General features: G+C 35.7%; 1 protein-coding gene across 1 annotated transcript in view; it reads right to left on the bottom strand.

The window, feature by feature from the left end:
• PDE11A (phosphodiesterase 11A) overlaps window positions 1-15,749 on the bottom strand; it is a 105,823-nt gene that overhangs the window by 48,031 nt on the left and 42,043 nt on the right. Inside the window, exons 5-10 of the mRNA XM_036386859.2 lie at window positions 14,887-14,951; window positions 10,730-10,862; window positions 8,303-8,378; window positions 6,842-6,909; window positions 6,390-6,482; window positions 3,870-3,920 (exon numbers count right to left, since the gene is read on the bottom strand). Coding sequence (XP_036242752.1) covers window positions 3,870-3,920; window positions 6,390-6,482; window positions 6,842-6,909; window positions 8,303-8,378; window positions 10,730-10,862; window positions 14,887-14,951 — 486 coding nt within the window. The remainder of the gene's footprint in view (window positions 1-3,869; window positions 3,921-6,389; window positions 6,483-6,841; window positions 6,910-8,302; window positions 8,379-10,729; window positions 10,863-14,886; window positions 14,952-15,749) is intronic.

The following is a 15,749-nucleotide window of genomic DNA, read 5'->3' as shown; positions in this document are numbered from 1 at the left end:
CAGCGTTTACATATTCTCTTTGGAAACTACATTGGTGAAATTTAAAGGAGGTGTGTGTTTGTGGGGCTGCTTGCTAAGTCATGGGACTTGTTCATCACTGTCTCATAAATCAGTAACTCTTGCTATAAATATCCTGTCCTGAACACAATTCTCCGTTCTTTACTCATGTATCTATATTTGTCTAACACATAACTATATTTAGGCTTGCAGAACCTGAATTTCAGTAAGAGAAAACCTGGCACAGGCTTGCTATAGGCTGCTACAGAATAGCTTCAATCTCAGATTAATCAGATCTCAAGTGCCTTGTCTATTCCAATGACACAAATGTTTATAGCACTAGCACTAGTACACAACAGAAATGACAGAATAGTCTTTTAAGTCTAAAATACAAGGGAGAAGTAAGTTGCCACAGTTTTTAAAATCACAGCTATTTCTAACTTCTTCTAAGTTCTTATGCATTAATTAATAAAATTGATATTGATGTGGATATGATTCAATGGTGCATTGCTTTAGCTTATCCTGCCAAAATTCAGTTTGAATTTAGCATAGTTATGTAGATGCAAGAGAGGAGAAGCATTGTGATAAACCAGGCTGAAGACTTCAGACATTCTCAGAAAAAAATTGCACTCTAGGTGATGCTTTTTTTTGTTTTGCTTGCAAATGCCCATGAAAAGTAAAGTTTAGTTTTTCTTCCTGTACCTGGAAGAATGGTATCAGAAACCACAGTAATGTGGCACATATCAGAAGACCTAAAAAAATAGTATGCAGTTTGTGTGAATTTAGCAGTATATTTAATTTATGTCTTTTTTGAAGCTATAATAATCTAAACCTGAAAATTAAAAAAAATCTAAAAAAATTTAGTATCCAATTGTATGGCATGGTCTATTTTCATACACTCATGTTTTATTGTTCCATACTGTGAACTTCCTCTGTATTTTTCCAGCTCCACCAGCAATAGTGCTTTCCACTTTTTCCCAGATAAACATCTGGAGAAAGGCTTAATATCTTAAGGGTTTCTTATTAAGGTGGGGTTTTCTTCACTAATTCTTAGATGGGATTACAAAAAACAGAAATAAATGTTATTTATTTTACAGAACCTGGTCACAGTGATTATGTTTAATTATTAAAAAGATGGGTATATTTGTGAATTTGTGTGTTTGTGAATTCATCCACTGACAGTAAGAAATTACTGATGAAATTTCAGGTAAAAAAAATCAACTTTAGCTACTCTTGCTGGGCTTTCTCTAATGCAATAAAATAATTCACTAGTAAAAGCCAGAGGAAAAATAAACTTTAAGTACACTTGCAATTTTTCACTTTTTATCAGAATATTCTCAAGATCCTGTGCAAATAAAAATTAATGGAAAAACATTTTATGACAACTATAAAAAAGGAGATTAAAAAGAGGGAAAGAAAATCTTGTGCTACAAGAGCATGTAATTATTTCCAAGATCCTGGGATCCAGTTACAGTATGTTTGGGATAATGTTGAGAAGTTGTCAAATCCAGTGTATTGTCACTGCAGAGTCATTAATTACTGCTGGGTGTCAGTCAGGAGCCAATAGTGATCTCCTGGCATCACTCTCATTTCGATGTTTCTGTCGTGTGTGTGCCTCTGCTCTGACTGCACCAGGACATCGTGTAAATCAGAACAGACATTTGCTCTGACACCTGCCAATACATCACCACAGAGAGAGGGGACACATTTAGCCCCAAACACCCCCAGAGGGAAGGATAGTTTATTAGCCAGTCAAGTCTAGAAGATGATCCTAATATAAAAAAGGGCTTAAACAAAATATAACAATATAACAAACAGGGAAAAGAGCAGTGATTTCAGGGTAGGATGCCTTGGGAGACCTCAGCAGGGAGGCCAGCTGTAAGCAGGGAGATGGGAGCAATTTCATCCCCCGGATGGATGGGCCTCTCTGGGATGAGCTCCGTGTCACAGGCCCACAAGACATGCTGGTTGTCTCTGGGTTTTTGTTCTTTTGTTTTGCTTACATCCAGTGGCGCAAAAGCATTAACAAAAACTACTTCAGAGAAATTTTGTCAGGAATTAAGTGAGACAACTGGATATAGACATAGAGAAGTGACAATTTTACTTGAAAAACAGCCTAACTTACTTTAGGCATAGCTTGGTTATGTTCCTTATTTTCTCACCTATGTTCTTTATATGACACGTCTTTTGGAGTTATATCTTTTGGAATTATTACTGAATAAATGCTCTTCATTTCCTTTTACATTATTATTAGCCATTAAATGGATAGTTGCATGCCTTCAAGGTAAATGGATAATGAAAAGAGATGTCTTTGTCATGAAGTCACCTGGGAAAACAAGTAGAATAGCTTCTTATCACATAAGCATCTGTGTCCAAAGAGTAACATAGCAGGCTGTTATTTCAACTACAGAGGCTATGAAGGAGAGTTATCTTTCAATGGCTGGCAGAAATCAAGTATGGCCCTCTTGTACATACAAAGATACTGATGGAATCCTGAGAGTCATAGAAACTATATTGCAGATGTGTAGTCTAAGGTAAATTGAAATATAAAAGCAAAACAGAAAATTTATGGTCCTTTACCCCTTTCTTTCCTCTTTCTCAAAAGTGTTCAGTTCTTTCTGCTGAACACTAAATACAATTACTGCACACACAAAAGTACTTCCTGTAGTGTTGCATGATCTTCAAGCATGCTGATTCCAGAAATACTTCAGTAATCTCATCTTAAGCATACACAAGTGTGGGTAATTGTACCAGTAATTACAGTGGAGGGAGAATATTACACCCTTATCACCAGGTATCAATACAGATACCAGGCACAGCCATCATCTGGGCAATAATCTACAAACTCATTTACTAGCAAAAGCTGCCCTTCCTCAGCCCAGATCACTCAGCAGGATCAGCTCTATGCCAGCCATGTGTGGTGCAGAAAGCAGGTTGCAGCCTGACAGCCAAGTGTCAAAATAAGCACCCAACAGCTATTTTTCAGCTAGACAGATGCCAGAGCTCCAGAGCAGGGAGTGCCAGCAACGTGCAATGGGTCACAGCAGTCCAGATCTCCTTCTCAGACTTCACTACAGTCTCTGATGCACTGTGTGTCCAGGAGACCAACAGTGATACCCACCATGGGAGTCTCCCATGGGAGCTTTGATGAGCCCTCTACCAGCATTGCCTCCTCTTAGCCAAGGGAAGCATCACCAAATTTCCCAAGCGCCTCCTCAAGCAGGAAGAGAAATAGTCTATCACAAAAGCAGCACTGGAGTGCTGGCAGTGATGAAAGATCAAGGGCACTGCTCCCCCTACTTTCTAGCCCATGGCAAGGCAGGATTCAGTGAGAACATGTAATTACTGGTCCCTACCAATGCTATACTCAGAACACATCACTTTCACATTCTGCCAAGGGTGCTTACAAGAGTTCGAAGATCCCTCACCTTCCTGTCCAGCCTTCTGAGCCTATGCATAATCTGGATAGTGAATGCTCCACTTTTTTAGCAAACACAGGGCAGCTTCCAAGCTGTAAGCATGTAAAATCTCAAGTTCCTTTCTTTTTCTGTAGTCTCCCTCTCATCTCCTACGTGGTATGACTTCCCTGTGATGGTTTCTGCTTAGGAGGCCACCAAACCCACAATGACATGCAGTTCCAGTAGCTGGTGCTGGGACAATGGGACTTCGCTGCTGTGTACTGCAACTCTTTATCCTCTTTATCCTTTATCCACCTTCCCTGCTTAACAGCCTTACATGTAATATATACATTGTAAATAATTTTTAATTAAGATTTTCTGCTTATGATGTAAAACTTCTCTCAGATAATGAAGACAAATATGAATTTACAGTTATAGTTTCAGAAATTAGTATATCAAAAACTTAAATCTTACCTTGAATTTATCAACTTCTGCCTTCGAACATGTTGCATGATAAGACAACACCTGCCTCAGAACAAAAGAGAAAAACCATTTTTGTACACTTGTTAAGTAGCAATATCAGGGCTCTGTACTGCAGTCTAATCAGTTATGTTTAAAGCAAATTTTATTAGCATTTGTGTGATAATTCTGTTCTGATTGACAGCATGTAATAGCTAATTACAGGTTATCAGGCATACATTTGGCAGTTATACTGCAGGGAATTTTATAGGGAATAATTAACAGTAAGTAATTTAATATTATAAGGATTCCTGCATTGTTCTCCTGAAGTTCTGCATCAAAAGAGAAAGAATTTAATGTAAAAATAACAGTAGATTTATGGACTTTTAATAATGCCTTTTCCTGTACTGAAAAGCTTTAATGCCTATACTAGTGGCACATTGCTGCATCCAAATATCAGCACCTCTGTGCTGTGTCTGACATTCTCTTCAATACCATTCTGCAGAGAGCAGCATCAAATAAAATGTACAAAGTACTGCGCACCTGCTCTTGTGAGGGAGCTCCCAGAGCCAGAGCACTCCCAGCAAGGACAGGTTCTTCCCCACATGCAACACCTGACCTGCTGATGTGCTACAGCTTTGATACAGGCTTCTCACTTGGAAATAATTTTCATCTATGAATGTCTCTGTTATTCATACAAACCCCTAAACTGTGTCGCATGGCGTGTTGATTTGCAACACCTTGTGGCACTAAGTCCCAAGACATTTTTACTCTTCTCAGTTTTAGGGATGCCACCTTTTACAGTAACAGGAATTCATTCCTGCACTATAAAATAATAAATAAAAACCATAAACTCATTTGTTCTGTACATCATGTCCTTTCTCAAATAGTATCTATTTTTCTGTCCGACCATTCTGCAACTTCTCTTAGAAACTGGTAAGATTAGTCAAATTATATCTTATGCTATGACAGATTACACTTAACAACCAAATTCTCCTTGATCTGTATTCATTATATCTCTTTAGGTTTTAACAGTCTTCCTAAGTATTTATTATTCTAATCTTTAAATAAATTTGCAAATTTAGTGTCCTTAGTACAAAAAAAGTATTTAGCCTGGCTTTGAATCATGGCAAACTTTCCTGATAATTTATTTATGTTTTGCTCTTCTATTTATTAGTCAATATTATCAGAATATTTATGAAAACATGTATCAGCATATACGGATAAGAATCTTATTATGATATATAACAAGTTCATTTATTTTACATCTGATATCAATGTAATTTTCAAGTGCCTTTTATTGCTATTTTAGCTAAATACATAAATACTAACAAAGTATTCTATTAGTGAAAATCCACAGTCCTTCATCTCATACCATTCTAGTGTTCAGTACTTTTCTCCTGTATCTTCCATCACTTTATGCAAATATAATCAAGAGCTGTTGCCCATTTATAGAAAGAATTACTCTTAATTGAAGATTAATGGATATTTATCAAATCTATACTCTACATGGAAGCTATGTGGTTATTAGTCCTTTTTTAGATCAAAGAAAGAAGCTGTATTTTAAACTAAAAATACTTAATTTTCTTTTATTTCAGTAGCAAATAAACTTCTATGTGAAGTTTCATCCTTATATATCTGTGTGTGACATCTATTTCTGCTTGCTTTTCTTGCCAGGAGGAGCACTCATTCTTAGGTGTCTTATTCCACAAATATCTGGGACATATGAAGACTTATCCATGACAATGACATGTAAAGTATAAGGATTCTTGCAGGAGGCCTGAAAAGGTAAGTTTTTAACTTTTCCTCCTACATGGGTAGATATATACAAATAATAAAGAAAGCCGCTTGTGCTTAGGATTTCTAACACCAACGGCCTTACTGACTTTGGAAGGCTTTAACAGGCCTGTGTACAGCACAGGATGCAACCCCACTATGCAGAGAAACATCTCAAACCCCAAAGCAAAGAAAAAAAAAAGCCTCTCTACAGGTTCAGTTGGGTTTGATTTTTCTTTTAATAGAAAGAATTTCATATCTCATTGAGGTCAATGTTATTTTTGTGGTTCGTATTGTAATGGTGAGTACTGGAGAAACTCAAAGGAATTACACAGGTAAAAGGTGCACATATCAGACATAACTAGATTATTTTCTTCTCTTATCACATGTGAAATTTAAAAGAATACCAATATCTTAGTGATGTTACCCTTTCCTCAGAGCAATGTCTTAAGATTAATCAGTCTTGCATAATGCTTTTTTCAAGAGATCTGAAATTTCATTCAAACTGCTCTTAATTATTGTTATAGTAGGATTAATGTAAATTTCTTAAGCTATCCTCAAAACTCCTGGCTTTTTTCTCACCAAGATTATTTTTAATATGATAATGTTTAAAATCTCCAGATATATAATAGACCACTGTGCTACATTGTTGAATTTTGTTAGAGAAGCTTAAATAATCATAGTTTTTAAAAATATAGTGGGCTTCTTTACATGTGAGAGTTAGGAGCAAGAAAAGGTTTCACAAAGATGTACACATACATCAAGAGCCACAGACTGTTTTGCCCAGGATTTCTTCACTTGGTCATACATAATTGTGTTGTTGATACCCAGGCCGCAAAAAATAACAAAAGCCTAAAATTTAAAAAGAGAAAAAAGAGAGTCAATTATGAATCAGTTATAATTCAAGCACAAAGATGAACACTGGCTTAATCAGTAAAAGAAATTACATTGAAATATTAGGAATAATCATGTTTAAACAGGTTATTTTAAGAATGTAGGTGAGTCATTGGCCTCCAGATGAGAGATTAGATTCCAGAAACTTGTTTTAATTAGGATGCCACCTTCTAAGTGAGGATTTCTGAGAATTAATGTCAAACTGCAAATATAGACAAGATATTCTCTCCCCATCCCTGGAGTGGACTGAAGCAGATTACTGAGAAATACCAAATGCTACTGAAATATATGTTAATGCTGAACTGAATGTCTCTTACTTCAAACAGTCGCTGGTCAGCGTCGTCAAAGGATTTCCCATCAAGCCTGTTCAACACTTGAGCTACCCCTTTAGAAAGAGTTAATATGAGTTATAATCTTCATTCATTAATGCACAATGCAGAATTTTTTATTCATTGGTAAAATGTAAACTACATATTTCAAACTGAAAAGCAAAATGCAAATATTTATTCTGAAAATAATTAGACACAGATGTGCAATAATTTGATTGTTTTGATACTTGTACTTTCAGCTGTTATGCTTTACTCTCTAAGTATAATACTGCAAATCTAAAAGTTACAGTGCTTTTCACAAAAGGTTAAAGATCTATTTGAGAAAGATCTTGATCACTTTGCTTCACTTTGCTAACAGCAATCACATAAGTTGTCCTAAAAAAATTGTAGTTACAAATACAATTTACTAAATCAGTACCTTCATTCCTAAAATCTTACTTAGTTTAGCATCACCTGGGTATATAAACCCTTTTATACTCATGACTGGTTCATTAATTTACTCAGCCAATGAAAAAATGCATTTTCCAAACTAATGCTGATTTCTACAACAAACATTTCTATTTCATTTAGGTACAATAAGCCCTTAGAAAAATACTGTAAGAGTAATCCACTGACAAGAGTTCAAATTATTTCTCATTCTTGAAGATAAGGCACAGTTCACAACAAAAAACATGATGTGTTTTTAAAGGCACAACTCCCATGTCACCTCTGCTAAAGATGCTCAAAGAGCCTGCATGACACCAAGTGCCTTCAGCAATGCACTTCTGATCTCAGCTCTCCCTGGCAGCCACAAGGCGCAGGCATCTACTCTTGCCCTGCCAGTATAAATTGTGATTGCTTTGACGTCAGTTCTGAGGAGCATTAGCAGAGGAATCTGGCACTGTTATTTACAAGCACTCCTTTTTGTGCCAAAAGCAGGTAATAACACAGGGCCAACTGCTGGTGTAGCATAGCTGCAAAGAATCCTATCAAAGATCCTCTGAAACTTTGTCACATCCTGATCCAGCAACCACCACTGCAACAGGCAACTCCAACCACTGCCAAGCCCCTCCAGCAAATCTTCCCTGACTGCACCCAGAGTTTATCATTAGAGGGAAATGAACACTTAGCTTTACTGCAGACAGTTGCCCATGTACTGAAGAAGGAGACCCAAGGAAATCATCAATGCATATAAAACATTTTTCACTAATATGGTTAGAATTACTGTTTTCATCTTAATAAAGTTGAGTCCAATATATAACTTAACAACAACACAGCTGGAAAGCTGAAAAAGTCCATAAAGTATCCAAGTCAAAACATCCCTTCTTGGATACTTAGCATGCATCCTAGGTACTGTAACTTCTTAACAATCTTCAGCTGGGAAAAAGAAGGTAAAGGAACACAGAATTAAAAAGATAAAACTAAATTTACATTAGCACAAAAATTACGCAGCCATGAGGGAAGTCTTACCAATTATTTGGTGGGTGCTGTTCCATATTGGAACACAAAGAACAGATCTTATGTGAAAGCCAGAAATTTGGTCAGCCTAAAATGTAGAAATGAGAGCTTCCATTAGTGGTGCTGTTTTCATTTTTTAAAATCATAGTAATAGAAATGTCAAGGAGTAAGTTTACATTATAAATGTCATTTCATATGAATCAGCTCTCAGAAAAAAAAAAATCTGCTGAAACTTCATCCGCAGTAACCAAAAGTCAAAAGGATTATTTTAAAAATTGCCAAAGAATATAAAAACATTAGCATCTTTGGCACATTAAGCTTGCACTCTTTGACTCTAATTTGGCACTAAAGACAAACTATAATTGAGGCAATATCCACACAAATTTTGGATTACTTACACTGGTGGATTAGTAGAGATAACTTTCACTGAACAAGTTTGCCTTAGAAGTATCCTTCCCAGCTGTCAAACTGAAATTGGACTTAGCAAGGCAGCTGTAGAAGGAGGCTTACAGGAAATACACATTTTCAGAAGAAAGGTGAGAGTAAGTAGGGAATTGTGCAGAAGTGCAAGTTAGTAAAAAATGTAAGGATGGAGCCAAACCCTAGATTTGAGATAAATGGTCCTTTTGTTCCAATGACAATTTACTGCCTCATTTATTGTTTTCTAGCTAATACAGTATACAACTTCACAATTTATTTCAAATTTCACTGATTCTCTTTTTTCTACAATTAGTAACATTATTCCTTAGTGTCACTGCATTGAAATGTGAACAGAAAACAGTTTTTCAAAAGAGATCAGAGAGCAGAATGGGTCCACTCAGAGAAGATCAGGAGATGGTCTCTTACTAAAACTGTCACTGCTACAGGCAGTGTTTAATAGAGGAGAACTAAAAGACCAGCATTAATTCATATATGGGAAGCAGGATGGGATCACTGTGATGTCCTAACTCAGGTTTTAATTAGATTACTGCCTATTTGTACATACTCAGAACTCATCACTGAAACTGGTGTGGAGTGCCACCTAAAATCCATGGGAATGGGGCAATAGTTGATTAAAATGTATGTCTTGAAATGAACTGCAAAATACTTTTGCATTAAATTCTTGATGAATGAGTTGAAAATTGAGCATCAACATTTGCAGATGAGAAGTAGTGTTCTGAGAAAAAAATAAGAGATGATTTTCAACTGAAGCAGAGAACAGAGAATTTCTGTTCATAACTACAAATACATGTTTGATTCTATCTAAGTAATAAGGGATACTATGTTCCTCTTAATACTCTTGTCTATAGAAATAATTGAGTAGAAAGACTGAATTTAAGAATTAAATTTTCATAGGAACCCATCAAAAGAAAATTATTATTGCCCTTTGTATTATTTTCTTTATATATATTGGGTAGTGCCTCCAACTTGGAAAGAACTAACTGTGAAACAAACAAGAGATAGCTGAATTATTCAGGAGATGATATAATACAAGTACAATTGCAAACATCAAGGACTGGCATGCTTTAAGTTAGCATATCTAAACACCCCAGGCATTAATTGTACTTGCAATTCTGAACAGATTAACATCAATGCAGTTTTCTTTTATACTTCTACAGCAGGCCCCTTTTATTTTTTCTTGTTTCAAAAAATTCTGCTGGTTTGAGAGATAATCCCTTTAATGACACGTGGAATAAAATTGGAACCAAGCAAACTCTCAACATGAAACACTTCCAAGAACACTTACTGTAGCAATATATTTTAGGAGGCTTTCTGACCAAGGCTGTGATTAATGTGCTGTCCGAGTGCTGGCCAAGTCCTCCACAGTAATGCTGGATTAGAATTCAGTGAAGATTTTGTCCTTCCATACACCTCTAACATTTATTTAGATGTTAAGTATACTTACATTTCTATCTACACCTTTCTAATGGGAAATGAATACCTTAAGATACACAAACAACTTTTATTGGGGGTGAATGTATCTTGAAGAAGTACCCAATCCAGTGTGTATTTGAGCAAATTAAACTGTTGGTTGGCTGTTAGATCACAAACAACATTTGTCTGTCTGGATACCAGCTCTGCTCACATTCTGTCTGTGTGCAGCCCCAGTCGCCCCAACAGCTAACAACGCTGGTGCTGCTAACACTGAACACCAACAAATTTTCAGCAATAAAAATCAGTTTGCATAGGTATCAAGGCAATTAGGTAGGGGGATCACTTATAAACAGGAAAAAAAAAAGAATCATGGACAAACTACTCAAAGTAATATGCTAATTCAGTGATCTGTGTTTGCATTATAAAACCATAGAAGACCAGAAGGATAACTTACTGGATAGAAAACAATAATTCAATAAATATTCACATGTCTCACAGCCACTTGGCTATAAAACCAAAATTTTCATATTAGTTGTGATGCTCAAAAGTAATATATAATTAATTCCATTTGTAAAAATCTCCCACCTCAGCATCAAAGCGGGGGTCCTGATAGGCATCACTGATGTTCACTGGGAGACCTGTGGAGGCGACGAGTTCAGCAATGCTGTTGTTTATTAGCCAGTCTGAATAAGATGATTTTTCCACGCTGTCTTTGAAACTATCAAAATGCAGGGCAAGGGAAGAAAAGTAGAGAGTCAACGTTAACTGCAAGTCCAGCATGTCTTAAATGCACATTAATAGGAACAGCAGAACCATTCACAATTATTAATGGTTACCGAAAATTAACTATAGAACAATAATTTGGTATTATTGAAGTGGTACCTCAAAAATTCTTTCCTTTACATAACTCTTTCTATTGAAAACAGCATTGGTGTCTCAAGTAAATAAAATATTTGATAGATTTTACCTATGAATCACCAGTGGACTGTGTTCTAAGTTTCTGTAGAATACTGGACTGCTCATGAAAAGCAACCAGTTCTAAAAAATATTTTCTGTAGAGTAACCTAAAATATATACTTTTAAGCATTTTAAATTAATCTAATAATCTGTGATATTTTCAATTTTTATTTTCAGTAATTTTGTTGTCAAAATGACTTTTGAAAAAATTTTGGCATCTGAAATGCCATATCTGAATGACTGAAGAAGGGATCATTGAATAAGCCTTAAATCAATCCTGCAAGTATGTTGCAGCAGGTAGATCCAAGTAGTCACACAAGACACGAAGGATTCTTTTTTTTACCTGGTTGAGCTTCTGCCATGGTTACTGAGGGGCTCAAGAGCTATCACTAAATGAGCAAAAGACACTAAAATGATGGCCTCAACTCACCACAGTCCACTGCAGCTTCTCAGAAAACTTAGTGTTTAGCAGACCTTAAATTCCTCACCTAATCATCAGGAAAGTTCTCTTTGACTTATTTCAGGCAGGTTCTTGACATTGGCAATGTCTGGCTACTCATGACTGAATAATAAAAAAATGCCTGTTGTCTTAGTTTTAAAAAGAAAAACTGGTAAATTTTTAACACCTGAGAAACATTTCTTAGAAAAAAGTTACTAAGAAGCTATGGAGAATACAATAGTTTAAAGCTTTGAAGCATTCCTCATGAATGAAAGCAGGCTGAACAGTAAAATCCTTGAAAGACTCAATCAAAGTGAAAGGATTGATTTTTGTTGACTGCATTGATTTTCTGGAGACTAATTCAACTACGTCACTCATCTAAAAGAAAATGTAATATTCTTAAAAGGCTATAAGTAAAAATAATAATGATTTATAGAAATCTAGAGGAATCCACTTTCATTTGGGATAATAATTTTGAATGACTGTAATAAATGTTATGTGTACACTTTGACAGAGACCTTTACATAAATATAATGGGTTTTAAGCTAAGTAAAAAAATCACATTTATAATTTAACATTTAATTCATAATTTAATTTGTTTCAAATACTTCAGAGGCAAAAATCTTTAAGGATAAAGATCTAATTTAGAATGCATAGTTCCGAGTCCATAACTTATCTGAATGATACTATCATGTAAGACACATACATCAGGACTGTATATAGGTGTCAAGCATTTTAAGCAGTAAATTAATTCCAGTAAAAGAAAAAAGATAAGATTCATAATTAAGTTTTAAAAGCAGGTTCTATTATGTTCTCTCCATTCGTAACAAGCACTCTACACCCATACTCCAGAAGACAGGCACATCATCCCAGGGGCAGTAAAACAGTTGAGGGATTTCAGCCCTTCCTCTGTACCAGCCCAAGTGGGAAGGAGCACAGATATTTTTGCCCACACAACTCATACTCTGGCCCAGGCAGGAGACTTGTCCACTACCACTGGTACCCAGGTTAGAGAGCTGTCATCTCAGCTACCTGCTAAAATGGAATCTCATCTGCCAAAACTGCTGCTTCTGTGCAGGAAAGGCACACTTCACAGCACATTCCATCAGGCTCATCTTTATCTAGATCATACCAGAACTGAGCCCCCAAGGATTCTGACATTTATGTAATATTTTTTCAAAGGGAGAGAAAATTTAGGGGACTTGGCAAACTTGTACTTCAAGAAGAAAATCACTGGGAAAAACAAGAGCATCAGTGTGCCAGTATGGATAATAAAGAAACTTGATTGTGGTGTGTGATGAAAACTTGGAAACTGAACAAAAAAAGGCAAGTGTGGCCTTGGAAGATATTTCTTTATAAACAACAGCAAAGAAAATAAGTATGAACATTTATTATGATATTTAGGTATTTAACAGGTGAGCTGCCATCATGCAGATTTATGAAGGCAAAAGAAAAGCCAACTTCTAAAACTGTGTGAGAAAGTATATTGGGGCATGCATGAAATATTGTCTTAGGACTTCTTTCTCATTTAGATAAAACATAATGAGAACTGTTCTCAGCCTGAAATGTCTGGATTTCAACTAAAATTTCAAAGAAATAATGTTTTTCTTAACTGCTGTAATGATGAAGAAACTCATCTTCTTTTCCCCACATGAAAAGTCTCATGACTTGACATCAGTTACAGCTGCAGAATGCAGAATGAAAAGGGCAAAACTCACTAGGAAAATGCTCAAATGTCAAGGGCTCGCGGCATTGTTCTGTATCCTAAATAACCTTTATTTTTTCACAATAGTGCCAATAACTCAAGCTGTGCCTGTGCTAGATCCAAATGTGACATCATATCTGCCAGTCTAACCTTGGTCTTTGTAAAAGCAACTTCACTTTCCACAGGAAAAAATAATCACAGAAAAAGTGATACATCTTTATGTTAAAATGCACAGAAATATACCTTTATGAATCTTATGAAGGCTAGCTACCAGGTTATGTGTTTATTCATGTCTTGGAATAAAGTTAAAATATTCTTGACTTGCTTATAAGCAGAGCAGGCTACTACAAACTGCTGTGGCAACATGCTAATATAACTATGGTAACAAGAAATGAGCCAGCTTGGTTATCTTGATACCACTCTACATTGTTTTGACTAATCTGGCTACTGATCAAGTTTGAGAAAAACAGGAATAACAACCACATTCCTTGATTCATACTCCTGTCCCTGAATAAAAGAAATGTATTTTCACCCCCTAGGAAAGACCAACTGCTACTCTAGAACTCTTTGTCAAAAGCAACTTGTGATTCCCAGATGAATCAACAGATTATTTAATCATATTTAAATCTTCCTATTTTTTTATTGCTTGTTTTCCATTTGCTTCATCATTCCCATACCAGGACATGGAAAGGAGATAGCTTCTACCCATATTTCTATGTGGCCCTGGACTCTAATGTGAGCTTGCACATCTTAGAAAATTTTCTGACACTACCCATTTCTAATGATGTGAAATCAATCCATGAAAAGGTTTATCACCATGACAGCCATTTGATATGGAAAAAGTCTCCTTCAGAATCAGTATGAATTAATCTGCATAAAACCTGTGTGATAAACACTGAGCCCTGAAAGATGGAAGAAATGTGCTCACAATAGTCCTGAATCCTCATCCCCTCATTTGGTATATAGGACATTTTATGTGAACTGCTACCAGCGGTGTAACCTTGCAGGGATTGATATAACAACCTCACATGAACAAAAATCTTTCTTTTGCTACTTAAAATTGGCCCTTTATAAGTGTTTACAGATCCTACTAAGCAAAACATATACTTCCATTTTGACTGGGCTCCCAAACAAGATTTAGTCACAGGAGCACAGTTTCTAGGAAATACATATGCTCTGCGGTTTCTAGGCTTTCCAATTTGACAACAGCAGAAATAAAATTTTACTGAAAACCTCTCAACACAATTGTACAAAACAATTTTGTAAGAGATCAACAATCTAAAATAATTTTGTAATTTTTACTTCTATATTAATCAAGCAAAACAACAATTTCATGTTATCAATGAGTTCAACCATAAAAAATCAGTTTTCCCTTGTTTTCTTACCTGAGACACTGATAGAACATTAGTGCATGTATACACACACAAACATACATACAAAAAAAAATATAGGCACATATATTTAGTCAAGCAAGCCTCCATTTGAAGCAAGCAGGTGTCTTGTCTGAGTAAAAAACATAGGCTCACACTCTTCAATCAAATCTACACAAAGTTCCATAAGAAAATAAAATCTTGACCAAGCAGACCTTAAAACGATGTGAAAAATGTAGTTACCATCACCACAGAAGACATGAGCACTAACCTGTTGTCAGTATCAGCACTGCATTTTGGAGATAACAATTCGAACGATTTTGTAAATTTCACCACCTGTCACAAAAGAAGTAACTTAAGATTGCTATTAAGATAAATAAACATCTAAAAAACCAGTAAGGTTCCTCTGCTTAAACTGTATTTTTATACAATAGTCTTATGATAAAAGTACAAATTTGTATTCTCTCAATGGAGAATTCATGTTTAAAATACATGCTGTGCACAGTTCCCTAAAAATCAATATCAAATCAAATGATATCTTCAGATTCCCTCAGAAAACTTTTCCACAAGTGTATGTGCTTCACTTTAAAGGCTTTTGGGACATGTATTGTGGAGCTTTACTCAAACGTCACTTTTTTAATATAGGAAAATAAACAGAAAGGCAGCTTTGCATTACTAACTGCAACAAATCACACTTGAACGTATGTGTCAGGAACACATAAGTGAAACATCTTAGGAGTGGCAAAAAGTGACAGAAGAGAGGCCTTATTTTTGGATGTGTTCCCTTCATCACTTTGTTTCTGAATCATAAAAGCTTTCTGCCCAATGTGCAAATGACAGTATTTTAGACATGGTTAGACATTGGGTTACTCTAAGGAGATCTATTCTGGTATATATGTTAACCCTCCAAAACAGGAGAAAGTCAGGAAAATAACTGTTTTGCCACTTGTAAAAATTACCAAGTGGGTGGTAAGATGCTATTCTCATACTCCAAATTAACCTAAGATCTATGACCATCTAGAAAAAGTTTAAGATTTTTGTCCATATTTCTCATTTTTGTCTAGAGGAATAAGAACTCATTGCTTTTGGTTTGGGAAAAGCCCCTCCAAGCTCAAAGGCAGAAATAGTACCAAG

Source organism: Molothrus ater, chromosome 7, assembly GCF_012460135.2.
Source record: "Molothrus ater isolate BHLD 08-10-18 breed brown headed cowbird chromosome 7, BPBGC_Mater_1.1, whole genome shotgun sequence".
NCBI classification, from domain to species: domain Eukaryota; kingdom Metazoa; phylum Chordata; class Aves; order Passeriformes; family Icteridae; genus Molothrus; species Molothrus ater.
This window is presented reverse-complemented; position numbering and strand designations above follow the sequence as displayed.